Source organism: Spermophilus citellus, assembly GCF_964194105.1.
Source record: "Spermophilus citellus genome assembly, chromosome: 18".
NCBI classification, from domain to species: domain Eukaryota; kingdom Metazoa; phylum Chordata; class Mammalia; order Rodentia; family Sciuridae; genus Spermophilus; species Spermophilus citellus.
Genome location: NC_138200.1, coordinates 17,969,170 through 17,995,143, shown reverse-complemented (window position 1 = coordinate 17,995,143; position 25,974 = coordinate 17,969,170). Strand labels below are relative to the sequence as shown.

Below are 25,974 nucleotides of genomic sequence, written 5' to 3'. Positions count from 1 at the left end.
GGAAAAACTTCCCAAGTGGAATTCTAACTTTTTCAAGGGTTGAGTCCCATCGGGCGTCCCTAGAGGGTCCGAGCTCCCCTTCTGGGGACTTCATTTGATTCTTGAGGTCATCTAACTGGGAGGTGTATGAAGCCCGCAGCGCCTCCCCGCACCGGGGCGGGCCGAACCCCACTGGCTGGAAACCCGGGCGCTGCCGGCGCGCGTCTCCCGGGCGGGATCCGCTGAGGCTCGCCCCTCCCCGCAGGGCGCACCTAGGCGGGTCCATCGCCGGCCCAGGAGAGGGGTGTGCGCAGGCAGGGAACAGGTGCGCGGCAGGGCCCGCCCCTCCTAACAGGTGGCTCTCTCCGACCAGGTCTCTGTTCTCGTGGACCTCGTCCGCTCGGCTTGCTGGGGGCAGGACAGGGCTGCACGAGGCCCGCAGTCTGCGGGCGCCCTCCTGGCGGGCCGGTCACTTGGTTTCGGCCCTGGGGGCAGAGCGCACCTGGGTCAGCCCACTTCCGGGGAGGGAGGCCGAGGAGCCCCTCCCCGCCGCCCACCCTGAACCCGGCCGGGGCTCCCACCCTGTGTACCTGGGCCGATCCATTCCCAGGGGCGCGCCGGGGGTGGAGCGGCTCGGAGACGCGCCGTGGGTCTACCCAGTTTCTCCCCGAAAGCTGAAGGCGTGCGCTTCATCCACGTTATTTTTGTTGGTCGAACTCCTAGAGCGCGGCGGGAGAGACTTGGAATAGAGACAAGGAGCGGAAGTGGAAAGGGGAGGAGCGCGCACCCCTCCCGGCCTCGGTGCTCGCCGCGCCCCCTACCCTCCCGGTACTTGGGAGGGGACGCGCGGGGCCGACGCGCCCAGACGGCCGCGATGGCGCGGGTGGCCTGTCGGCATTCCTGGGCGCCCTGCACCCACCGGGCCGCGGTGGGCTTCTTGTGGCTCTTTTTCGGTACCTGGTGCACAGGTAAGGGACGTGGGGCCTCAGGTGCTGGAGAACCGCGGGAGGGCACCACACAGAGGGGGGTGGATTCAGTTCTCCGCGGCCCGGGAGGTGGGAGGACAAGGGCGAGGCCGGGGGGTGGGTGCGAAGGCGCAAAAGCTCAGGACCTCCAGATCCGCCGGGTTGGGGGAGACCTCTGCTGTGCCCGAGTGAGGGAATTCCCCACCCTCTCACCGAGCGCTCCCCACGCCCTGGTCAGAGACAGCAGGAAGTGAAACTCCCGGGATCGTGTGCCCTGGAGCGGCTGGGAGACGGGGACCCTTTGTGGGGTAGCGATGAAGGACCGCTCGATCACGGGAAAGGCTGAAATAGGGTCTTGGGTTTCCCTGGAGAAGGGTTGGGGTAACGGGGAAATGTTAGATTGAGGAGTGAATCAGACGTTTCCTAAAAGAAGGGATCAAGAAGTAGTGCCCAGGTTTCGAGTGGGCGTGGGATGGGGACTTCCCACCACCCCCGGCCCCACCCACCTCGCGCGGGTTCCCTGGTATCTGTGCGTAAGAGACTGGCAAGATGGACTTATGGACCCGAAACCATCTTCCGCAGGCCAGTCCTGAACGGGATTAGTTGTTCGCCCTGGTGGGGGACAGGGGGCTTTGTCTTTCAGCAAGCATATTTAAGTGTGTGTTTGGGATGACTTTGGGTAGGGTCAGGTGGGATGTTGACAGAAATGTTGTGGGGGCTTTAGCCACTCCAGAGAACGCAGGTCAAACTTTTCCAAAATTCACAAAACCCCGGTAACTTGGAATCCTTGGGAAAGTTCTTCTTGAGCTGAGGTTTTGAGCCCTGGCGCGCCTTGCGGTGGCTATTTGGTCTTGCCCCTACAGGCCACAGAGGGAATGGGCAAGGGAACAGAGGGTAGACTGGGGTGATTCAGAGGCCACAGTCTGGAAGGATGGACAGAACATTCCAGTAAAATGGCCATTGACCTCATATCTGCCACTTTTCAACCCCAAGGGTCTATAAAATGGGCATGACTGTCAGAGCTACCTCACCAGGCCTGGGAATTAAAGAACAATATGTGCCAGGTGCTCTGGACAGCCACACACTTGTGGCAGATGATGTTGGTGGCAAGTGATATGACTCATTCCTGTTGAAGTTCTTTCCTGAGCTTACAATGATCCCTACTGACTCTCCTCTTGCCCTCAGCCCCTGCTAGTGGCATCCAGGTGACTGTGTCTGACCCATACCACGTAGTGATACTGTTCCAGCCTGTGACCCTGCCCTGCACCTATCAGATGAGCTCGACCCTCCCAGAGCCCATCGTAATCTGGAAGTACAAGTCCTTTTGCCGGGACCGCATTGCTGATGCCTTCTCCCCAGCCAGTGTGGACAACCAGATCAATGCCCAGTTGGCAGCAGGCAATCCCGGCTACAATCCCTACGTGGAGTGCCAGGACAGTGTGCGCACAGTCAGGGTTGTGGCCACCAAGCAGGGCAATGCTGTGACCCTGGGAGACTACTACCAAGGCCGGAGGATCACCATCACAGGAAGTATGTGGGGCCAGGGGGCTGGGAGGTTGGCTTGGGTGGGTGGTGGGGCAGGGTTCCTGGTGCCCAGCCTGGAGTCCTCACCTGGAAGCTGGCAATAGAACCTGAAAGGACCCACAAAGGGAGGAATCCTTCCATCCATCTATTCCTTATCTCTACAACACAGATTTAGTGAGCACCTGCTGTATAGCAGGTGCTGTTCTAGGCTCTGGGAACACGGCAGTAAACAAAACCATCCAATCATTTCCCTCATTGGCTCATATTGCATCAAGGGAAAAAAAACACAACATACACTGTCAAATGCTTGCACAGTAAAAAAATGCCGTAGTGAAGAGAGAGGCAGGGGTGTGTTCTATAATAGGACCAATAATACCAGCAATAAGAAGTAAAATTTAAAGAAGTAACCATTGTAAAGGGCCTGCTATGTGCAAGGCTCTAATCCAGGTTTCCATGGACTAACTCATTTACAGAAATTGAATGAATTGAGTCTATTATTGTCATTTTACGAGGCCCAGAAAGAAAAAGTAACTTCCACAGCTGATCACTGAGCTGCTAAGAGCTGAGTTCCCACTCAGCCACTTTGGGCCAAGTCTCTAAGCTCCTAAGCTCTGGGCAGGGATTCAGCAGGGGGCCTCACAGAGGAGGTGAGGGGAGTAAACGACACTGGCAGGCAACTTAATGGAGAAAGCCTGTGCCTTCCCAGGCACGGCACATGCATTCTCCCATTGAGTGGTCTCTAGTGCAGTTCACACTCAGGACCGAGGTGCAGATGGGTTAAGGAACCTGTTCAGGTGCACAGGTAGTAAAGAGCTGGTGCTGGGATTCCAATCAGGCAGCCCTGAGGGCCCTTGTTCTTAGCCACATTGCTGCCTCCTGACAGCCAGTGCCTGTTGGGATTAGTGAGGGGGAAGGTCGTTCGCGCATTCAGTATTTATCAAGCATCTCCTACATGCCAGGTGCTGTTGTGCGTACTGGGGGTGGAGTGGGGTTCAGAATGGCCAAGGTCCCTTCCCTGTGACCTTGGGAGAGAACATTCTAGTGGGGTGAGACTGGTAACAAATAAACAGATTAAGAAAGAGCAAGGGAATTTCAGATTGTGCCAAGTGCCACGAGAACACAGCAGCGGGGGACGTGCTGTAGGGAACGGCTTGGAGGTGCCTGCCTTACAGCCTGTTCCAGTGAGATTTGAGGAGGTGCTGGGACCAGGCCCTAAAGAATCCAGAAGGCAGAGAGGAAGGGCCGAGCAGCAGTGAGCCAGGGATGAAGACTCGTGCACATAACTGTGTGTCCTCAATCCTAGGCATGGGACAGAATAGGAACGAGAGAAGGGTGGATCCCTTTGCAGACCCCAAGTGACCAGGCCGTGGAACACTCTCCTTCTCCCACTGTGTCAGACACAGGTGATAGGCAGGGTTCCAGGGACTGAGCCCGGTGTTTCAGGGGAGGGACAGGCTTGCTCTGAATTTGCATGGCAGGTCAGCCCTAAGCATCCTGCCATTTTTGAGGTTGGAGGGCTTCTTGAGGGTTCACTCTATATGGACACCCTCTCCAACCCGGGGGCCTCTCCAGCATGGATCAGACATACATGTCTAGCCCCTATCAGGACAAACCAAATACCGAGCCTGCCCTCGAGGGCCAGCTGGAACCACATCTCCTCTGCTGTGCACAGGAATGGCCTCAGCTCCATCAGGGGGAGGGGGAGGGGAGACCCTTTGGGCTCCAGAGGCCTCAAAGGCCTGGGCCTTCCAGACTCCCTAACCCTGAGCCAGTGTTTGATATGGGCCATGACATGTCATATGTCTGTCCTTTGAGGAAATCCAGTAGCCATGAGACCTTTCTCCACTTCAGCTTTGAGGACAGGGAGAAATGGACTTCTGTGGTGCTCCTTGGGTCACCAGCCTTCTTGGTTTTTAAGGCAAAAGCAGTTCTGGGCAAACCAGAAGGTGCCTCTCCACTTGGAGTGGATCTGCTTCTCTTCCAGTCTTCCCTGCTCTGGGCAATGTGGGGTGCTAGTGTTGGAGGCCCTGTTCTACCTCTTCAAGCTGCTTGGGGCCATGTGAGTCCCCTCTCAGCCCCACTAGAGCAGAGACCTTGGACTTCTGAAATCATGAGGGCCACCTCTGTGGTAGGTAGTTAAAGAACCTGAGGCCAGAGTCATAGAGGAGATCCAGCTTCTGTCCCCACTAGAGACCAGAATCTTTTCTTTGCACCTAGAATAATTAAGACAGTGCCCAGCCCCTGTGATCTCAGGGCCAGCCCTTGACCAGGAACAGGGTGCGCCTGCAGGAAGGAAGTGGGCCCAGGCCTGCCTTAGGATCAACCAGAAGAGGCCGGAAAGTCCTATTTGCTTGAGTTTTGAAACATGCAGGCCAAACAAAACACACCGAGACCCACAGGTCCGGTCCTGGAGACCCCAGGTTTCAACTTCTGGTCTATATAATTGTTTGCCGTGGTGGGGGGTTCCTGTCCGCCTCTTTGGCTTTGGGCTGGGCCCAGCTCTTGAGCAGTGTTGTTGGAGGGATGTGGTCAGGATCTCATTAGCAACTCTGCCTTAGGCTCATGGGGGACAGGAACAGGGTAGAGATGATCCAGCCAGGAGAGCCCCCATAGCTTCATGGCCACATTCTTCCCAGCCAAGCACCTCCCCTTGGCCTGACCTAATGCTCCCCTTCATGGTGGCTCTTTGAGAGCATTAACTGTGGGTGCCCTAGTCCACAGCACTACCACCTGCTGATGTACCTCAGAGATACAGGTGGAAAACGGTGGGCCCAGAGGTCACTGCAGAGGAGTCTGGTGTGTTTAGGAGAGTCTAATTCAGAGTTTTTGAGGATTCGATGAAAGGCTGGATCTATATAAAGAAACTCAGCACATAGTCAAAGCTCTATAAAGAATGGCCATGTGCTCCGGAGGTCACCTCTGGCCTTCCCTGGTTTCCTTATTCAAAACTGCACACCCCACCTGCATGCCTGGAACTTTCTCTCTGCCTTCCCTGGCTCATTTGCTCCAAACTCTTTATCACTACAGAATATGCAATATGGTGAAGTTTTGTTTTGTTTTGTTTTTAATTTGTCTCTCTTTCTCAGTTAGAATCTAAGCTCCATAAGGGCAAGTTCTCCATATAAGTGATTCTTATTCTTGCAGACATCAAAGTATTTTTGTTTTTATGGCAAGCAAACTGAGAGGAACTTTAAAAATATTTCAAATCACAATGATAAACTCATTATTAAAATAACATATCTTTTTAAATATTTTTATTTATCAATGGACCTTTATTACATGTGGTACTAAGAATCAAACCCAGTGCCTCGTGCATGCTAGGGAAGCACTCTGCCACTGAGCCACCCTCCAGTCCCCAAATAACATATCTTTATGACAAAGTAACTACATTTTCCAAAAGCAAGTCTTTTATAATGAGAAGAGTGGCGTTTTCTATTTTTGCAAGTCTTGTTGAATAGAAGAAGCTGGATCCTCAACCCTGCTTCAGTCTATTGTGATATTGCTCAAATGTCACCTACACTCTGAAAAGGCCACAGCCCACTCATAAGAAATGAAAGGGAGGGGAGCAAGTAATGTCCAAGTATTATGAAAATAACTTTGACCTCACTGATCCCCTAAAAAGGTCTTGAGGAACCAGGAACCATGGTGCACAGATCATTTTGAGAACCATTGTTTGGTAGTATACCAGGTGCCTCAAATAGTGCCTGAAAAACAAGATGCATTCAGTGGTTATTTGTTAAATGTTGAATGGATGAATCAAGTTCTATTTGACTATAGCCATGTGCCCAGAATACTGGAACAGGCAGCGGAAACCAAGGAAGGTCAGCATGAGGAGAGAAGGGGGACATTTCTGCACCTTGGCCAGCCCCTGTGTCTGGCCAGCAGTGACCAAGACAGACTTGGTTCTGTGTGCAGTGCACATTCTTGCAGGGGCAGAGGTGGGCAGGCAGCACCTGGGTGATGGAGGTCAGCAGTTGGGCAGGAGAGCCATGGAGGTTGGGATGGCCAGGGAAGAACACTCCTCCCTGTTGAGACTTGAGTAATGGGAAGGAACCAGCCTGAGAGGGTCTGCAGGGACAGGTGTGGGAGGTGGACCAGTAGAGGGCAAGCTGAGGCAGCTCTGAGCCCAGCATGTTGGGGACAACATGGAGGCCAGCCTGTGCAGAGCCCAGTGAGCAAAGGAGATGGCATGGATGAGGTTGGCATGGAAGCCACTGGCCAGAACATGCTGAGGACACATGGTGGTCCAGGGAGGCTTTTGGAAGGATGTGGACAGTGTTGAAAGGCAGGTCTTTCTGAGGACGTGAGGCCTACCTTCTGAGGAAGAGGCTCCAGTTCTGTTCTTCCCTCAGCACTTAATGGCTGTTGTCTCACTAGGTGCTGGGTGCTGAGGATTGGGGCACCCACAGTTACTGCTCTTGGCACTATCGTGGAGAAAGACATTGGGTCCACGGGGCCAGGTGATAGGCAAGGCAATGGGAGCCAGAGTGGCTGGAAAGAAAGTGGCCCTGAACTGGGGCTGTCCTGGCTGGATTACCTGACTCTAGCCTGTTCCTGTCCCCCATGGGCCCGAGGCAGAGTTGCCAAGCTGGTGCCACCCTGTTCCACACTGGTGTTGGCTGAAGGGATTTAACTAATGAGAGCCTGAGGAGTCCAGAGGAAACCGGATGTGCTGAAAGACTTTCATTAGTGGCATAATTAATAGGCTCCTGGCCTGAGGCTGCTTCAGACTGAGCTTCCCCAAGCCTTGGGCCTGGCCTAGAATGCGGGGACAGGCGGGGAGGTTGTGGGGGTGGACAGGGAACTGGGAGAGTCGGGGAGGGTGTGGGGGTGGACAGGGAACTGGGAGAGTCGGCTCTGTCTCCCACACAGCACCCTGCTCTTCCTCCTGCCTGGGCATCTCCTATCTCGAATCTGGCCTAGTTAGCTCTGCCTCCTCCCTCTGGACCCATCCCCCAGTTTGCACCAGGCCTCAGGCTGTTTGTGTTAGGAGATCACACCTCGATTTGGAGAGGTCCTAGGGAGGATGGTTCTGAGCTGAAAAGCACTGACCCTGCCGTGAACCTGACCCTGCTCTGCCATCAATGAGCTGTGCCACTTCCGGTGGATCAGGTCATTCTCACACCACCCCAGCTTTTTTTTTTTTTTTTTAATTATTTTTTGTTGTAGTTGGACACAATAACTTTATTTTATTTATTTATTTTGATGTGGTGCTGAGGATCAAGCTCAGCGCCTCACACACGTGCTAGGAAACTATAACCCCAGCCCCCCACCAGGCTTCTTGAAGTGACCCATGTTCCGTATTCAGAACAGTGCACGAGGAGCACCGAGCCCTGCCCCCTTGCTCCCTCCCCGCTGTGCCCATGGGATGGGGGGCTCTGCTCCTGTCAGGGTTAGACATCCCCTCTCATGAGGGGCCCTCACACCATCTCTTCCCGTCTCAGATGCTGACCTCACCTTTGAGCAGACGTCTTGGGGGGACAGTGGTGTGTATTATTGCTCCGTGGTGTCGGCCCAGGATCTCCAGGGGAACAACGAGGCCTATGCAGAGCTCATTGTCCTTGGTGAGTGGGGCTGCTCTCTGAGGTCCTTGGAAGGGGGAGGGGGGAGCAGGCCCTTCTGTCCTGTCCCTTCTGTGTCCTTACTCTGCCCTCCAGCCCACTCACTGGGCTCTTTACCTGCTTTGCTCTCCCCTCATGCCACCGCCAGTCACTTGAGCTTCTCTGTGCCCTGCACCCCAGGAAGGGTCCCTTCCCCTGCAGCCTTCCAAGTCAGCCAGAGCCGAACTAAGAATGGAGAGAACCGGGGGCTCTACCTCTTCCCAGTCTCCCTTTTTGAAAACAGACATGCTCAGATGTGGTTGACAAGGAGGGAGGAGGATGACTGTGTGTGTCGTATGGGGGGGCAGGGGGGGTTCAGGACCTCACCCCAGAACCACAGTCCCAGGATGCTCCCATCCCTTGTGTGAAAGGGCTTAGTTTACAAAGAACCTTCCTCTAATTCTCCTGTGTACTTTAAGTCATCTCTTGGTTACTTTTAATACTTGATACAATGTAATGGGCCAGGAGTTGTTACACTGTATTGCTTAGGCAATGGTAACATAGAAAAAAGTCCTGTCCATGTTCAGTAAGGATTTTTTTTTTTTCCAGTCCTCCCTGGTCAGGGAGGGCCGACAGTGACATAGACAGTGTAATTGAGAGGCTGGACCCACCTGTTCTCTCCTCATAGGGTCCTAGGGCACTTTGGAGTCCCTTGACAGACACAGCATCTTTGTCTTTTGACTGCTAGGAAGTATGCAAGTTTGTATGTAAAATGAGGGTGGCACCAGATGCCAGGGGCATGGTGGGATGTCCACCAGCAGCTCCCACGTGGCTGGGTGGTCTCGGCCATGTGGAGCAGGTGCTGCCATGGGCCGGGTGCTCTGTTAGAAGCAACGCGCAGCACAGTAGCGTGTGCTAGTGTGAGCGGTGCCGTGAGCTGAAGGGTGTCGTCTCCTCACGTGTGTGACAGAGCAGGCACGCCAGGGGGACGTGGGTCAGGATGCTCTTGCACCTGCAATCCCGCCATCCGGGAAGTTCTGGAAACGTACATCGTGGCAGCAGCGATTCTCTGAGTTTAACCCCAGGGCCTGTTCACCCTGGAACATTCTGAGGCCTCAGAGTCATCGTTCTGGGTCTTTGAGGCTATGTCTATAGTTGCTTAGTGTGTTAGAAACTGAAGCTGGCTACTTTTTAAAGCATAAGATACACAAGTGCACAAGCCATAGCTATCAAGGCAATGACGTCATTGTGTCACAGAGGCTCTGGAAAGCCCCACATGAGAGAAGGAGGGCAAAGAAGGCAAGTAATGCCTTGGTGTCCTGAAAAGGGTCTGGGCTTAGAACCAGACTCACATGCTTCTGCACCTCACGGGGGTGTGTGATGCCACGTGGGAACCCCACGAGAGCTCTGTGGTGAGGGACCGCGTGTGTGGGCTCCCACCATGTGCTGCTCGCAGGACACAGGCCCCCATGGCACCTGAGGGAAGGCACCAACTGGGTCAGGAAACATGCACATGTCCTGGTGGGTCACAGGACCAGGATCCCATGTGACTTCTATGGGCCACAGAAGCTTCTGCCTTTGTGGGCCCCTTCCTCCATTTAAACAAAACAAAACACACAAAGACATTCCATTTTCATATAATTAGTATTATACATTTTTTTTCTCCAGATTAAAAAAAAAAAAAAAGCATGTTTCTGGGTCCTAGGGTGCTGGGCCTGTTCTGCTTGACACCACGGGATCCTTGCTGTTGCCTGTTGGAACCCTTGGATGGGAAAGATAGAGTGACCAGACTAAGGTCAAACCTTCGGGACCCGTGGCGTGTGTTGGAACCTGCTGGGGCTGACAGCAAGTGGATTATGTGAAGGTGGCCTTCACACCACCAGCACCCACATGTGAGCAGGGGTGGAGGGCAGGCACCACACGCCAAGTCTCTTCTAGGCCACCAGCCTCGCCCCCGCCTGCTTGCTGCAGGACACACCTTCTACTGAGCAGCCTGGAATGGGGCACTTTTTAGGGACAGGACTGCCTGGGCTGGCTCTGGCCAGCATAATCTCCTGTTCTCTTTTGTCCCTCCAGGCAGGACCTCAGGGGTGACTGAACTCTTACCTGATTTTCAGGCGGGGCCCATGGAAGGTATGGGGTGGAGTCCTCAGTGGGGCTTCTCTCTGTCATTCTCCTCCCCCCTAATCACTCTCGCTGTGAACCCCACTAACTCTGTTTGACCTTGTGGCATCTAGTGGCCTGGCTCTGGGCTTGGAGGTGGGCTGGGCTGGCTGAGGAGGGACCTGGGGGTGTAGGCAGGGGCTCCTGTGACTGGCGCCAGCTGTGTTCTTCAGGGGTTGGGTCTGGGCTATGGCTCTCTCCCCTCCTAGAGGCTACACTCCATCTTGCTTTGGCCAGGTTACTCTTGTTTTCTGCCTTGTCCATTTGAAGCCCGAGGGATCCCTAATTTGGGGATTGGCCCTGGTTGTAGAGGGTTCGGCATCCCTCTGTACTGTGTCCCCAACTCTGGCACAGAAAATCCAATGAGGGCTGCAGGTCCCCGGGCCCAGGTTGGCTCTGTGCTGCCCCTGCAGAGCCTCTCTGCCCCTGTTGGTTTTTCCCGGCTCAGGGCCTCCTCTGGTCTCCCTGCAGACTGGCTCTTCGTGGTCGTGGTGTGCCTGGCTGCCTTCCTTGTCTTTCTCCTCCTGGGCATTTGCTGGTGTCAGTGCTGCCCACATACCTGCTGCTGTTACGTCAGGTGCCCCTGCTGCCCGGAGAAGTGCTGCTGCCCCGAGGCCCGTAAGTGCTCCTCAAGCCACCTTCATGCAGCCTCCCTGCTGGGCAGGTGCTGCCTACCCAGGACAGCGCCCTAATCTGGAGGTGAGGAGGTCAGCACTAGGGAGACAGGACGCCAAGGAGGACCTGCTGTTTTAGATTATCACTTACTTACTTCAGCTTATATTTTTCATTTATTGAGAGTTTTCGGTTTTTTAATATAATTTATGAACATGGTAAAAAAAAGTCCAACAATATAAGATTATTCACAGGGAAGCAAGGATTGCTTTAAAAACAAAATCTCAAGTGTAAAAGTTAAGAAAACAAGGTTTACCACACCATGTAATTTCAGCACATTTTAAAAAACACATTCACATGAACACTATACATTTTACATGAAGCCTGCGTTTAGGGGCACTCCTGATGTATCAGAGTGGGGTACCTGTGGAAGTTCAGAAATAGAAGTAGGACCAGAGATGAAGTGGGCGGAGGACACAAGCAAAGAGAAAGAAAGTGAGTCTCCCTCCCACCTCTGCCTGTTTCCCTCCTCAGGGCACCAGCTGTTACCAGTTCCTTAGTCCTTCAGGAGGGCGAGTAGATAGACCACTACTTCTGCACACAACCCAACGAGTATTAACGGGAAAACAGGCAGTTACGAGCCTGAGTAGGTGGATGTTTGAGGTTGGCCTGATAATGTCTAATGGGCTGGCCCAGTGCGTGCCTTGCCCTTCTCCTCTGTAAAATGGGGCTCATGGCAGAGCTCACTAGGCAGGGTGAGTCAGGGATGTAGTGAACTCAGTTCACAGCCTTCAGCACGGGGCTGGACCTCTATAGTGTTTGGAGCCTACCAGCTGTTGGACGTGGGTTTAGCCTACATTAGCAATGCCTTCAGGCTAGGGTACAGCTCAGGGCCCCCCATACACTGTGACCTCTGACCTGCACCATTCCCTTCTCTTTGAGCTTGAAGGGAAGACTGGGAAAGTGCCCAGGAAGCTGCAGCTCTGTCCATGCCAGTTGGTACCATGGTGGGCAATCCGGCTCCTCAAAGTCTCGCTTCCATCACTTAGTTGAGAGCTTTGGCTCAGGTGGTGGGTGTTAGTCCATTTTACAGATTCAGAAAAGAACTTTAAAGGGCTGCCACCAAGTTTTCAGTTAGCCCACTGAGGCTGAGGTCAACGTGCACAGGCCTGTCCCCAGGCACACCTCCTCCACCTACCGCCTATCCCTATTACTTCAGCTCTAGCCCCAGCCACAGCCCCCTGCAGATCCATCAGGAAGCAGCTCCCACTGCGAATTATAATACAGCAAATCAGTCACCTGAGCTGATGTAGGGTTTTGTCCTAGGTGGAGCTCGGCACTTATTCTTCTGCTTTGGAACCAAATCAGACTAGTAGGGCGTCTCCCAGGGCCTGTGGAATACCAAGGAGGAAGTGACTTGCCTAGAGCCCAGTGACTTGGCCACAGAGCAGTCATAGGACCCCACCTCCTGCTGTGGGAGGGAGGAAGCAAGGATTTGCCCTTGAGCTGTCAAGCCTAGAGCCAGGCTGGCTGGCCCTCTGGGTGAGAGTGGGCGGGGCCAGGAGTTGGAAACCCTAGAGGAGCTATTTTGCTCCTGGCTGAGGCGGCCCAGTTAACTCCTGGGGCCCTTGTGGCCTGTCTCAGACCAACTTCCTTTCCTTGCCATCTGGCTCTGGAAGATGACCCAGCAGGCATGACAGCAGAGTGGGCATGGGATATCTCCCGGGCAACTCCCTGTTCCAGAGTAGGGACTCTGCCACCCAAAGGGAAACTTGGTTTCAGCCCGTGGGATAGTGTAGGCCCAAGAGGTGGCTTTGCTCACTGTCGCCTGTAAGCACACAGTGCAGCCAGAGCTTTAGGGAAGGTAGCTGGAGAATTGGAATTTCACATAAATCTTTTGACAAATGTTGGCAAACCACAAGGTCAAACAAAATGTATTGGCCTGCCAGATTGGGGACTGTGGACTGCCAGTGTGCCACACGCCCCCTATTCTGAAAGCTCCATGAAGAATCACAAGAGGTGACAACCTAAGTATAGCTGATGTTCCCTGGCCTCGGGGTACTGTAATAATGCGGTGGGGGAGGCAGGCGCACAGCCCTTAGAACCCCTCACACAGCAGCGTGGCTCCTGGCCGCCTTCTCATGCCAACTGTGCCCTCCCAGTGTATGCAGCTGGCAAAGCAGCCACATCAGGCGTCCCAAGCATCTACGCCCCAAGCACCTATGCCCACCTCTCCCCAACCAAGACTCCACCTCCACCGCCAGCCATGATTCCCATGGGCCCTGTCTACAATGGATACCCTGGAGGGTACGCTGGAGACTTTGACAGGAATAGTTCAGGTGAGGGCTGATCTGAGTTGGGCTGGACTGGGCACTGGACACAAAGGGGGCTGGGAGGAAGAGTGGGTGGGAGGTACTGGGAAGGCAAGGCTGGGGGGGAGCGGGGGGGGGGGCAGCCACTGACCACCAATCTCTTTCAGTTGGCCACAGCTCCCAGGTACCCCTGCTTCGGGACACAGACAGCAACATGACCTCTGGTGAGAACCTGTCATTCCCAAGTTGGATATGCCTGGAGAGGGAAGCTGGATGGGTCAGCATCCATCTTCCCAAATCGATCACCTTCTCCTATCCCTAGAAGTCCGCAGTGGGTACAGGATCCAGGCCAGCCAGCAGGATGACTCCATGAGAGTCCTGTACTACATGGAGAAAGAGCTGGCCAACTTCGACCCCTCTCGACCTGGACCTGGCCCCCCCAATGGTCGTGTAGAACGGGGTGAGGAGACCTGGGGTCTGAGGGCTCCCTGAGGGGGATGGGGAAGCATGGCTCCTTGATACCTGCCCCAAGGAGACTGTAAACACCTTGAGCATAGTTCCTCCTTCCCTATCATGTCCCCTAGGGAATTTTTGAGCCAAGGGGTGACAACTGCTAGCCCTGGCCCCATCCAGCATCAGTGACATTCCCCATTTCCTACAGCTATGAGTGAAGTCACCTCCCTCCATGAAGATGACTGGAGATCCCGGCCTTCCCGGGGTCCTGCCCTCACCCCAATCCGGGATGAGGAGTGGGGTCGCCACTCCCCCCGGAGTCCCAGGAGATGGGAGCAGGAGCCCCCCGCAGAGCGGCCAGGGGGTGGCTGGGGGGGCAGGCGGCCCCGGGCCCACTCCATGGATGCTCTGGATGATCTAACCCGGCCGGGTTCTGCTGAATCTGGGAGGAGGTCTCCCCCAAGTAGTGGGAGGAGAGGACGTGCCTATGCACCCCCACGAAGCCGTAGCCGTGATGACCTCTATGACCCAGATGACTCGAGGGACTTTCCACATTCGCGGGATCCTCACTACGATGACTTCAGATCTAGGGACCGCCCTCAGGGGGACCCCAGATCCCGCCAGCACCGATCCCGAGACTCCCGGGATGAAGGCTCTAGGTCGGGGGACCCGCATTATGATGGGCGTCTACTAGAAGAGGCCTTAAGGAAAAAGGGGCCAGGGGAGAGGAGGAAACATTACAGGGAGGAAGAGGAAGAAGAGGAGGCCTACTACCCTCCACCGCCTCCCCCGTACTCGGAGACGGACTCCCAGGCCTCACGGGAGCGGAGGCTAAAGAAGGTGAGCGAATGGTCCTCCCCGAGGTTAGACCCTGCTCAGGCCCCTCTTCTCAGTCCCTGCCCAATTTACACTCTTCTTTCTCCTTTGCAGAACTTGGCCCTGAGTCGGGAAAGTTTAGTCGTCTGACCTCATGTTTTGTATGTAGTTTTTGTACTTTTTTTTTTTTAATTTGAGGGAGTATTGATGAAGATCTTGTAAATCTAATAAAATTGATAATCATAAAAGTGATGTCTCGAGAAGCATTTGTTCTGCTGCACGAGGTGGGGGACCTGGGCAGCTACTGTGTGTCTGAAAATGCCATGTCCCATTTCTCCGGGAGCTGGAGTCCTGGGTCAGAAGGAAGAGACCCAAGTCAGCCTTCTACCTCTGCCCTGGCCAGGAGTACGTGCCCCACGCCGCCTCCGCCCGGCCCCTGCGTGCGCGCCGCGGCCCCGCCCAGACGTGCGCATGCGCCTCGCGCCTCCGCCTTCTCGCTTAGAAGCCGGGAGCGCGCGCGCGCCCCTCTCCCCTTCCACCCTGTTAGCCGCCCCCCCCCCCCCGACCTACTTTGCTGTCTTCAAACCCTGGCAGCTTCCCTGGCCCCCTGGCGACCACAGTCCCACCTCCGGGTCCCCCGGCGTTCCATCTGGGCCCGCGTTCCATCCAGCGGCGGGCCCCGGGCGGCTGCGGAAGGCTGTGGCGGCGACCTCGCGCCCCGCCGAGACCCGGGCCCGCGCGCGCCCGCCTGCCATCGGAGACAGACAGCGCGCGCGCTCCCCGGGGGCTGCCCTCCCCCCGCGCGCGTCAAGCCCCGGGCTCGCGCCGCCGCCGCCGCCGCCGCCGCGCGCGCGCAGCTCAAGTAAAGGAGGAAAAAAAAGGGGGAAAAAATAGAAAGCGGCGGTGGCTGCAGCAGCGATCCGCCGCCGAACGGGTCCAGGCCGGGAGGCGGGCGCGCGAACCGGCGATCTAGGGGAGAGGCGGCGGCCATCCAGAGCGGGCCTTGTTAAAATAAGTCGCGGCGGCGGCGGCGGCGGCGGCTGCTCAGAGAAGGAGGCCCGAGGGCCGCGTGCAGCGGGCGGGGGGCGGCTGCGCTGAGTCCCGGAGCCTCGGGCAGCCCGGAGTCGGCGGGCGGGCGGAGGCGGCGGCGGCAGGAGGAGGCGGCGGCTGCAGGAGCGACGACGGCGGCGGCGGCGGCGGCATCTCCTCCTCACATGACCCCACTGTTTGTCCCCGTGATCAGCGCGAGCGGCTCCCGTGTCTCCTCCGTCCCCTCCTGCCGCGCGGCGTGAGCGCCGGGCTCTGGGCCCCCCCGGCCGCCCGCCCCCTCCCCTCCCTCCCTCCCCCCTCCCCCCCCCCGGGCCGCGCGCCCCCCCCGCCCCCACCCCCCCCATGGACATGCTGGACCCGGGTCTGGATCCCGCTGCCTCGGCCACCGCTGCTGCCGCTGCCAGGTAAGAGCGCCCTGCAGACTGGTGCCCTCGCGCGCCCGGGTCCCGGCCCTTCGGCCTGCCGGCCGGGCCGCCATGATCCGGAGCGGCCGCCGGGCCCGGCTCAAAATGGAGGCCGCGAGGGAGGGGGCGCCCGGTGCCTAGCGCCCCCGGCCCCCCACCCTGGCGGCGTCCGGCCCCATGCGGTGCCGGGCGGTGTGGGGCCCTGCCCCCGGGCGAAGGGGCGCGGGCACCCCTGACCCTGACCCCTCTTCCTCCTGTCCCTGCCGCAGCCACGACAAGGGACCCGAGGCCGAGGAGGGCGTCGAGCTGCAAGAAGGTGAGTGCTTGCGGGTCCACTGGGGCTGCGGCCCACGCCCGGAGAGGGGCTGGGGGCGCTCTGACCCCAGGCGACCGCTGATCATTGCTCTCTACACTCTGACCGCAGGCGGGGACGGTCCTGGGGCGGAGGAGCAAACGGCGGTGGCCATCGCCAGCGTCCAGCAGGCGGCGTTCGGTGACCACAACATCCAGTACCAGTTCCGCACAGAGAATAATGGAGGACAGGTGAGGCAGCGGGCCGGGAGCCCGGCGGGCCAGTGGTGGGCTGAGCAGAGGGCGGGCGCGCGGGCGGGCTGAGAGGCTCTGACCTGGCCCCAGCCCCGGCCCCAGCGCCGGTCTCGTCGCTCTGCCGCCCCCTGCAGGTGACATACCGCGTAGTCCAGGTGACTGATGGTCAGCTGGATGGCCAGGGAGACACAGCTGGCGCCGTCAGCGTCGTGTCCACGGCTGCCTTTGCGGGGGGGCAGCAGGCTGTGACCCAGGTGGGCGTGGACGGGGCAGCCCAGCGCCCTGGCCCCGCCGCTGCCTCTGTGCCCCCAGGTCCCGCAGCACCCTTCCCACTGGTAGGTGCCCAACAACTTCTGGGAATATGGAGAGGGATGCTAACTATCCTGGAAGCTCCAGGGGGTGGGGCAGGTGAGGTGGCACACATGCCACCTTTAGGCTGTCGGATGATGTGGGGTCAGGTGCCTTTTGGGCAGAGGGAATCCTTAAATCTCTTGGAGTTTTGTCTGTTTTTCCTGTAAAATGGGGATGATGTCTGTAAGTGAAAATCCTCTTGGAGTAAAAAAGGAACAGGTTCAGCAAGTGAAGGCTGAGTCAAGGTGCTTGGCTGTCACACTGTCACAGACACAGGACAAAATAGTACGCTCAGAGGGCTTCCTCCTCCCCACAGAAAATGCACCAAAAATCAAGTACAGTAACAAGTGGGACAGAGATAGCTAAGGGTGGCCTCTGTGTCCTCCTACTTCCCAGGCTGTAATCCAGAATCCCTTCAGCAATGGTGGCAGCCCAGCAGCGGAGGCTGTCAGTGGAGAGGCCCGGTTTGCCTATTTCCCCGCATCCAGTGTGGGAGATACCACTGCTGTGTCCGTGCAAACCACTGACCAGAGCTTGCAGGCCGGAGGTAAGGAGAGGAAGTGGCAAGGGTGGAAGGCAGGGGAAGCAACAGGCCTATCAGGGAGGGAAGTCCCCAACCAGTTCCAACTCTGCCCCATCTTGGTGCTAACCCCTGCTTCCCCTGCAGGCCAGTTCTATGTCATGATGACACCCCAGGATGTGCTGCAGACAGGAACACAGAGGACGATCGCACCCCGGACACACCCCTATTCCCCGTAGGTGCAGGAGTCTCAGTCCCAGGGATGCTGGGAGGTCTGGTATTGAGACCAGAAGAAGGGAGGGTTTTCTGGTCTCTGAGTTGGGCAGGTCAGCACACAACAGGCACCAGGTGCATTTTTAGTCTGTTTCTACGTCTGAAGGGCAAATAGAGAAAGACCATGCTCTTGCTTTCTGCACATGAGTTTACCATACAAAGATAATTGCAGAGTCTGACTTTTCAAATAAATGCTTAGGTAAATGAGCCTGAGATAATAGGTGCCCATTTTTTTTCTCTTCTAGAAAAATTGACGGAACCAGAACACCACGGGATGAGAGAAGACGAGCTCAGCACAACGAAGGTAAGGACAGATGAGGCTCCTGGGTTGGCCCAGGCTGCAGCCTCCCAGGCACAGCCAGTCCTGGGTTTGGCATTACAGACACAGAGGCAGCTGAAGCCCGTCACCAGACTCGTTCCTAGTGTTTGACAGGTGCTTGTTGAATGCTGGAACAATCAAAATGGAGGGGCAAGAGAGGAGAGCATGGGCTCAAAAACAGAGAGGCAATTGGTATTGGCCAGCTGTTTATGTGGTACCCGGCTCCTGGTTTTGCATTGGTGGTCAGCATGTAAAATGGCAGATTTTACATTCACATAGAGATTTCTTGAGAAATTGTGTTGATCTGGCTGCCCTGAACCAACCTGGCAGCTGTTGTGTCCTTGCGCGACATTTCCATGCCCATCTGCCCTCCAGCAATAGCTCTGGTCCCCTGGGCGCACACTCAGGGGTGAGCTGTAGGAGGCTGTGCCTCTGGCTGGCTGAGCCCAGATCCTCCTGCCCTTCCTAGAAACAGCACATCCCATCCTGAACTCTTGTCCCTTGGTGCTGTTCTTGGGTCTTTCTGCCTTAATCGTCATCACTGCAGATACAGCAGCCTATAGGTGCCAAGGGAGCACTGATAACCCAAACAGACATCACTGGATAAATATTTACTGATCCTGCATCCCTGGCGTGGCAGCACAGGCCCTGTGCCAGATCTAGAGCCTGGCCTGAACATGGAGGCTCAGAAGAGGGAGGACCTGTGGCTGAGGCTTTGAAGTGCAGTGATGTGAGGAAACCAGGAAGACTTTGTGAGCAGACTGGGGGGCGGGGGGGGGTTATATTGCTTCAGGGGTGCTGGTTCAGTTGTAGTAGAGGTTCCATGTGGTGGCCTGGGGAGCAGAGCCTCGAGGGTTGAGGAAGGCCTTGGGTGCTGGGCAAGGAAGGCCATGGGTCCTGAACCATTTGCTGTGGGGTGGGGTTGCTCCCCGCGCGTTTCTGTTCTGAGCTGCTGGCTGGGTTCAGGCACTGGGCCGACAGGTGCGTACTCTGGCAGCCCAGAGTTCAGGCCCACAGGTGCAGCGGATGATAGAGTAGACGAGGTCTTGACTCTCACAGTGCGCACTGGGACGGTAGAAACAAGTCACACGAAGCTGCAATGTGGCTTTAGGTGGCATGGTGGACACTTGCAGAAGATAAAGCTGGGTGAGGAGGGTGACAGGAATGATGGCTGTGTGCTCTGATGGCCTCTCACGGGGTAACATTTGTGCAGAGGCATGAATGGACCTTAGGGAATTTGGGGATCTGGGAGGAGTCCCAGACAGCAGGGAGCATGGAAAAGGCTCAGGCCCTGCGCTGCAGCCCAGCTTGTGTGTAAGAAGAGAACTCATGGAAGGAAGGAGGAAGGGGTGCTGTCCGGGCCAGATTCCTCTGGGCCTTATGAGAGGCTTCCCGGGTAGCTGTCCCTACCCCTGAGTGGGGTTCTGGTGTGACAGGAAGCCAGTAGAAAGTTCCCGAGTGGGGACTGATGGTAAGAGTGGCAGAAACCAGAAGTTTTGAAAATAGGAGGTGACCAGGGTGTCCACCTGAGACAGCCAGGTGTGGAGAGAAGACTCCCATTGCTGAAGAGTCAGGGCCTTGGCTGAGATCAGGTTGCTTTAAAGGGACAGGGTGAGTTGGAGCTTGGTTTGGGTTGATTTGAGGGGCTGAGGTTTGAGGGCCCTGCAGTGGGCTACCAGAGCAGCCATGGTTCCAGCCTCCTGGCCTCAGGCTAGCGTTGAACATCTCTGCCTGTGTTGTCCTTTGGAAAATGGCACTAATACGCTCACTCTGGGGCTCCCAGTGGAGATCAGAGAGCTGAGGTTGGGAGGCCCCACCACTGTTGCATGGGAAGCTGGAAGTACACATCCCTGTCGCGCCCTCCAGCCCCCCCACCCTCTTCCACCTCTCCCACCCTCCTCCACCTCTCCCACCCTCCTCCACCTCTCCTACCCTTCTCCACCTCTCCCACCCTCCTCCACCTCTCCCACCCTCTTCCACCTCTCCCACCCTCCTCCACCTCTCCCCGCAGTTCATCAGCCTCCAAGCAGTTTCCAGTAGTCCTCATCCTCCAGAAAGCAGTTTTCCTCCTAAACTTGCCCTCCCGCTCCTACACTCCATAACACTGGACCCACCATCTGCCCATCCTCCTTTTCCCTTGGCTGTCTGGCCCTACAGATGGGCTCTATTGAAGGTCACCCAGGATGACCTCATTGCCAAATACGCTGGCTTCCTTTCCCATCTGAGCTCCAAGCATCTGACCATGCTCCACCCCCTTTCCAGGAATGTCCCCTTCTCTTCTACCCTCTCTGATTCTTCTGCAGTTCCACGACTAAAACATGCAGGGTCACTCCAGGGGAAGTGGGCTGCACGAAATAATCACACAGAGACAGAGAAATACCTTTTTATTTGGGTTCTGTGATGGCTCCTCTCACCTTAAGGGTCCGTGGGAAGAGTGAGAGGAGCTGAGCTGAACCCTTTTAATGGGGAGAAGCCATTCAAATGAGGCAAGGGGTCAGGTTTCAGTGGTTGAGTCTAGCTTGGTGATGTCTGCTGTCAGCAGATTGACATGTAGGGAGGCCACGCCCATCTCATGAGCTGTGTGGAGACCTTGGCAGAGCAAGCGAAAAGGCCACAACGAGGCCCCCCAAAAAGAGGGGCAGCGTTGGTTCAGTTCACCCTGTGCGCTCAATGCCCATAGTTCACACACACACAGCCCGCGGCTGGCTTGCCACAGCGCCACATTCTCATTGCTCAGGGCTAAGGGGTGCTCGGTTCCCATGTGACAGCTCCCAACATTCCAGTCTTTGCTTCTTCTTCTCCATCTGTTCCTCAAAGCAAAGTCCCCCAACTTTTCTTGGAAGGTTTATTAACAAACTCTCCAGGACCCTCCCTGCAAGTTCCAAATGACTAGATCAGAGGGGAATCTATTTCTGATGCATGTTCCAGGTACTTCTTCACATCAGGCAAGTTTGGAGAATGGCTTTGGTGGCTGGTGTTTCTTAAGGTCTCTTCCATCTGCCTCACAAGTTTGACTCATGAGGTCCAGGGATGGCCCCTCAGAAGCTCTGGTTGGTCAGTGTCCCTAATACTCTGACCCCAGTTATAAGTACCTGCCATTCTCTTCTCCAAGAGTCTATGGCTCACAGCAGGCTGAGCACTGCCTCTGTGTCCGCCCAGGGTTTTGCCCACCACCTGGATGCTGGTGCTGTGCAAAGCTGTGCTGACTCCATTCTTCTCCCTTGGCCTCTAGACCCCTGTTTGGAAGTGCCACTCAAAATCTCCATCGCTCCTATCTGAGATGCCTCAAGATCAACTTTGTCCAAAAGAGAACTCTGTCTCCCCTCCCCAGAGCTTCCCCTGCAGCACTTCCTTGTCCGCAGCACAAGGCAGTCCTGTCAGTCACCCAAACCCGAAACCCGAGGCCAGAGTAGCTTGCCTCTCTTGCCCTGCATCCACGACTTCAAGGCTCTGTGTAAATCAGCTTCTCCTCCTCCTCCCCACCTTGGCCGCTCTGCAGGGGCCTCTCCCAGGAGGACACCTGCAGGGGCCTGAGGGAGTGCCTTATGTTTGGTGTGTCACAGAGGGGGACAGGGGACCCCAAATGAACTGGGGTGCATGGGTCAGCCTGTGGCCAGAAATCCAAATCTTTATATGAAATCTGACTTAAATACCAGATTGAATTGCTTTTTGTATTTCTTAGTTTTCACTATTAATATTCCGAATTCCTTTCATCTATTTACTTTCAACTTCAATTTGCAGGGTTTTGTTTTTTGTGTTTGTGTTTCTTTTCTGACTCCCTCACTTTAAAATATGATTTTAAGCCTTTCTTTGTTTCCTAATGCAAGCACTTATAGTTGTATATTTCCCTCTAACACTGCTTTTTATTTATTTATTTTTATGTGGTGCTGAGGATCGAACCCAGGGCCTCACTCATGTGAGCAAGTGCTCTACCGCTGAGCCCCAGCCCCAGCCCTCTAACACTGCTTTAGATAGGTTGTGTCTTTATTATCCTTGAGTTCAAAATATTTTCCAATTTTCCTTCTGATTACTTCTTTGACCCTTGGGTCATTTATAAGTGTGTTGCTTAACTTCCAAATATTTGTGGGTTTTCTGGATATCTTTTTTGTTAATTGATGTTTAATTTAGTTCTCTTGTGGTCAGAGAGCATACTTTATGTGGTGCCAAATTCTTTGAACTTTCTGAGACCGTAGGGCCCAATGTGTGGTCTAGCTGGGTGAAAGTGCCGTGTGCACTTGACTGGCCGTGTGTCTGTGGCTGTGGGCAAAGGTTCTCTGTGTCAAGGAGGCCAGTTTGGCTGAGTGTGGGACTTTTCTCTCCTGGTGTTATTTTTTTGTTTTGTTTTGTTGACTTTTTCTTGCAGTTGTTGAGGAATGTTGACTTCTCAGACTAGATTTGTGAGTTTGTCCATTTCTCTCTTCAGTCCTGGTAGGTTGTGCTGCTCGACTGTGTTTTAAGTGTTGCGTGGGTGTAACAGAAGTTCTCCCATGGAGTGAATGTGACCCTAGCCTCCTCCATTCAAAAGTGCTCTGATGTCTTCCCAAGCCACAGGCTTGATCCCGTCACCACTGCTTGAGGTGACAAGCCCTGGGCCTGAGGGTCTAGAGCTCTGGAGGAAGAGCTGAGGTCCAGCCCCACCAGCAGAGCACGCAAGACTTGACCACCTGTGGCACCTCTTCTCGCTTCCCCTACCCACCCACATTGTGTTTTCATGTCACCATTTCTGGGCTCTTGCCACCTATCACCTGATGCCCCTCCTCACGGGAGCCAGCTCAGATGTTCTCAAGTCTCTGAAGATTCATCCCAGCCTCAGTCCCAGGCAGAAAATTCTGCCCCACCCAGCTTTCCCGGGCACTGTGTAGTCATCAGCTGTGGGGTCACTGTGGCCCCGCAGCGGTGCTGAGTGTCAGCAAAACAGGACCAGGAGTTGATTCCACCCTAGATCCCAGCCTCGTGGAGGGTCCCGCAGGCCACCATGAAGGCAGCAGGTTTTTTCAGAAGTAAATGTAAACTACAGAGGCCACCCCCGCCCCTATCCCTGCCCCTGCTGGCCTGGAATGACAGTGCCGAGAGATGAGTCTGCAGCCCGGGCTGGCTCGGAAGGCTGAGGTGGAGGGAGAGGAAGCTGAGAGGCAGCTGCTGTTGAGAGCTTTGGGAAGAGCGCACTGTGGAGGGACGTGGTGGTGGTGCTGCCAGGCCTGGGGTGGACTCCGCTTTGCTGCTCCTTTTGGCCACAGAGTCCCCATAGGTGCGGCCACCCTCCGTGGCAGACCCTACTCACCATGACGGTGGTGGGAAGCGAAGCTGCACCAGAGCCCAGTGCAGAGTGAGAGAGTGAGCTCGGCTCCGCAGCAAGTGCAGCCCCGGGCACCGGGCATCGTTCTCAGCATGGTATTGGGCAGTTTCCAGAGGAAGAGAGGACAGCGAGGAGAAGTAGGGCTGGGAGGAGAGACCGGAGGGGAGAAGAGTCGTCCTTGGAGGGTGATGTCACCCAGGCCAATGCAGGAGGCTTTTGGAGGCAGGAAAGGCTGGTTAGCAGGAGTGGACGAACCCAGAGAAGACAGTGGCTCTGCGCTCACGGGCCATGAGCAGCCCTCGAGGGGTGGCAAGGCTGGGTGGAGGTGCTGAACTCCGGGGGAGTGAAAAGGGTGCCCTCACTCACGCCTCCCTTCTCCCCCTGCCAGTTTCCCGTCACCACTCTCCGACCCTTAGAAAGTGTCCCCTTACCCACTTTTTAAGCTCCCCACTCCACAGACTCCACAGACTTCTTGAGCCTTCCTGGACAGAGGGTGGGGCTGGGGTGAGGGCAGCTGGGAGTGCCTGGGGCTTCTGTGTCCCCAGGGGGTGTGGTCCTGAACCGGGCTGCTAATGAAGGCTTGAGGCAGTCTGGCCTCTGGGAGCCTGAGAGGATCTGGGGTCCAGTGCACCTGGCTCCTGGGGAGAGCAGGTTAGGGACTGAGTTTGGCCAAAGGAAGAGCACACGGCCTGCCTGCAGGGGTGACTGCCACCCAGCTCAGCTGCTTCGGAGTGACACTGTAGAGATTATAGAATAAAATCTCAAACCCGGACTTTCCAGGTGAAGTTCTCTATTAGTTCACCATTTGGCCTTCAGGGTATAGGGTTCCTGCTCATGTTCCATCGTGCTCCTCAAGAGCAAATGACCTTGGGGAGCCCTTGAGAGCCAGTCTGGGGAGCTGGAAGTTGTTGCCAGGACTCTGGAGAAAGACTTTAAATAGGGGCAAGATGAGATTAGACTTTGATTTTTAAAGATGAGAGGGAAAGCCAGATGGTGGTGGCGCACACCTGTAATCCCAGTGGCTTGGGAGGCCAAGGCAGGGGGGTTGCGAGTTCAAAGCCAGCTCCGCAACTTAGTGAGGCCCTAAGGAACTCAGCGAGACCCTGTCTCTAAATAAAATATAAAATGGGGCTGGGGATGTAGTTCAGTGGTTAAGAAGTGTCCCTGGGTTCAATCCTTGGTACCAAGAAAAAAAAAAAAGTGGGAAAACAAGATCATGGGACCCAGAGTTTCTGAAACGATGTAGAGAATCAAACGTAGGGGTTGTGGGCACAGGAGTGTTATAGGATCCTGTGTCAATTTTGCCTCCCAAGAACATGAGCCCACTGTGCCCAGACTCCATCTTTTAAAAGAAGCCCAAGATGCCCATCATGAGTGAAATTTTTAAATTTTTAAATGTTGACTCAGATTCTGTCAGTACGCTGGGCAGGCCAACAAAATGGCCATCGTCCCTGGCTTCTGGTTTCTGTCAGGGTGTGAGGTGTGCCCGAGGTGTGAGGCACGTGGGGGTCAGGGTTTGATCCTTCCTCCTTGTGAAGCAGCAAAGCCATCTTGGGGGAGGCCTGTCAGGGTTCTTGTCTCTGCACTTCCTGGCTATAGGCTTAGGCAGGGCCCTTGCTGTTCCTTGGTGTGCTTAGCACCGACAGTCTGTGCTGCCAGGCACACCGGAAGTGCTGTCCTTGTAGCCGGGACTGTTGCTGTTTTTCCTTCAGTGGAGCGGAGGCGGAGGGACAAGATCAACAACTGGATCGTCCAACTTTCAAAAATCATTCCAGACTGTAATGCAGACAACAGCAAGACCGGAGCGGTGAGTGCCCGCCGCCCTCGGTGGCCCAGTTTCCCAGGCCTCTTCCAGGAAGTCTGGCTGGCAGTGGGCACAGAATTGTCCTGGGATGGGATGGTGGGCAGTGCTCCCTCTGATGCTCTTGCCCACTGCTGCCCCAGAGTAAAGGGGGGATCCTGTCGAAGGCCTGCGATTACATCCGGGAGCTACGCCAGACCAACCAGCGCATGCAGGAGACCTTCAAGGAGGCCGAGCGGCTGCAGATGGACAATGAGCTCCTGCGGCAACAGGTGAGAGCCAGGCTGGGGCCAGACTGGGGCCAGACAGGGGCCTCAGGAGCCAGCCCCGGCTCACTCCCTTGTCCCCTGTCATGTCTGCAGATCGAGGAGTTGAAGAATGAGAATGCCCTGCTTCGAGCCCAGCTGCAGCAGCACAACCTGGAGATGGTGGGCGAGAGCACCCGGCAGTGACGTGACGCCCGCCCCCAGTGTGCAGCCGCTGGCCTCTGCTGCCCCCTCCCCCAGCCCTTAGCACAGAGAGGGACAGACGCCCCTCCCCCAGCTGCGTTTTTTATAGTAGATTTTTAACAAAAATGGGGAGAAATAATGCATTTCTGTGGATACATTGCCCACCGCTCTCCTCAACTTGGAACGATACCCCTCCCCGTCTGTCTGTCGGTCGGTCTCCCTTCCCCTGGCCCTCACCATGCCTGGCACTTCTAGTGGTCTCACCTGGAGGCTAAAGGGAGGACAGAGGCCCTGCCGCTTCCCGCTGCTTCCTTGGTTTCTAGAGGTGCTGAGACAGGGTGCTTATGGGAAGGAGGGAGCTTTGGGGGGGCCATCCCTGGGACCTGGACCTAAGCAGGGAGGCCATGTCCCACCCCACCTCTTGTTTCTGGATCCCTGCTCCCTCTGGGTGTGTGTATGTGTGTGTGGGCGCGTGTGTGTGCGTGTTTGTGTGTGTGTGTGTGTGTGTGTAATTTTCTTTATGGAAAAATGGACAAAAAAAAAATAGAGAGAGAGAGGTATTTAACTGCAATAAACTGGCCCACGTGGCCCCCGCCTTGTC

The 25,974-nt window shown here is 55.8% G+C and overlaps 3 protein-coding genes and 1 long non-coding RNA gene across 15 annotated transcripts; 2 read left to right on the top strand and 2 right to left on the bottom strand.

Annotated features, from left to right (window-relative positions):
* LSR (lipolysis stimulated lipoprotein receptor) lies at positions 1 to 14,593 on the top strand (the record flags this gene model as incomplete). 6 transcript variants are annotated; one of them, XM_081274780.1, is made up of 10 exons in its annotated part: positions 1 to 304; positions 703 to 947; positions 2,130 to 2,474; positions 7,913 to 8,032; positions 10,085 to 10,141; positions 10,643 to 10,789; positions 12,946 to 13,122; positions 13,263 to 13,319; positions 13,418 to 13,555; positions 13,757 to 14,514. In XM_081274780.1, the coding sequence occupies exons 2-10, from the start codon at positions 854 to 856 to the stop codon at positions 14,512 to 14,514; spliced, it is 1,893 nt and encodes a 630-aa protein (XP_081130906.1). In that variant the 5' UTR covers positions 1 to 304; positions 703 to 853. The 6 variants fall into 6 exon arrangements, with proteins under 6 accessions (XP_081130906.1, XP_081130905.1, XP_081130908.1 ...); XM_081274779.1 differs by having other exon boundaries at positions 1 to 334; XM_081274782.1 differs by lacking the exon at positions 1 to 304 and having other exon boundaries at positions 602 to 947; positions 13,757 to 14,388; positions 14,479 to 14,593.
* LOC308637920 lies at positions 9,617 to 13,405 on the bottom strand. 2 transcript variants are annotated; one of them, XR_014019697.1, is made up of 4 exons: positions 13,247 to 13,405; positions 12,083 to 12,174; positions 10,731 to 10,885; positions 9,617 to 9,770 (listed from the first exon to the last, which is right to left on the bottom strand). It is a non-coding gene; the product is annotated as an uncharacterized lncRNA (long non-coding RNA). The 2 variants fall into 2 exon arrangements; XR_014019698.1 differs by lacking the exons at positions 9,617 to 9,770; positions 10,731 to 10,885 and adding an exon at positions 10,896 to 11,207 and having other exon boundaries at positions 11,702 to 12,174.
* Positions 14,111 to 15,758, bottom strand: LOC308637919 (uncharacterized protein; the record flags this gene model as incomplete). Of its 2 annotated transcripts, none has more annotated exons than XR_014019696.1 (2): positions 14,111 to 14,249; positions 14,935 to 15,100. XR_014019696.1 is itself a non-coding variant. In XM_081274796.1 (2 exons), 2 exons carry the CDS (start codon positions 15,756 to 15,758, stop codon positions 14,589 to 14,591), a joined length of 951 nt encoding a protein of 316 aa, XP_081130922.1. In that variant the 3' UTR covers positions 14,534 to 14,588. The 2 variants fall into 2 exon arrangements, 1 of the variants encoding a protein (XP_081130922.1); XM_081274796.1 differs by lacking the exon at positions 14,111 to 14,249 and adding an exon at positions 14,534 to 14,715 and having other exon boundaries at positions 14,935 to 15,758.
* Positions 15,723 to 25,974, top strand: USF2 (upstream transcription factor 2, c-fos interacting). Of its 5 annotated transcripts, XM_081274785.1 has the most exons (10): positions 15,723 to 15,818; positions 16,088 to 16,134; positions 16,243 to 16,361; positions 16,499 to 16,699; positions 17,112 to 17,262; positions 17,383 to 17,470; positions 17,754 to 17,812; positions 24,836 to 24,930; positions 25,068 to 25,196; positions 25,287 to 25,974. In XM_081274785.1, exons 1-10 carry the CDS (start codon positions 15,757 to 15,759, stop codon positions 25,374 to 25,376), a joined length of 1,041 nt encoding a protein of 346 aa, XP_081130911.1. In that variant the 5' UTR covers positions 15,723 to 15,756; the 3' UTR covers positions 25,377 to 25,974. The 5 variants fall into 5 exon arrangements, with proteins under 5 accessions (XP_081130911.1, XP_081130914.1, XP_081130912.1 ...); XM_081274788.1 differs by lacking the exon at positions 16,499 to 16,699; XM_081274784.1 differs by lacking the exon at positions 15,723 to 15,818 and having other exon boundaries at positions 15,927 to 16,134.

Coding starts and splice junctions, on each gene's coding strand:
- USF2 (XM_081274784.1), top strand. CDS start 15,996: ATGCGGTGCCGGGCGGTGTGGGGCCCTGCCCCCGGGCGAAGGGGCGCG. Junction 16,362..16,498: donor CAGAGAATAATGGAGGACAG/GTGAGGCAGCGG, acceptor CGCCCCCTGCAG/GTGACATACCGCGTAGTCCA. Junction 24,931..25,067: donor ACAACAGCAAGACCGGAGCG/GTGAGTGCCCGC, acceptor CTGCTGCCCCAG/AGTAAAGGGGGGATCCTGTC.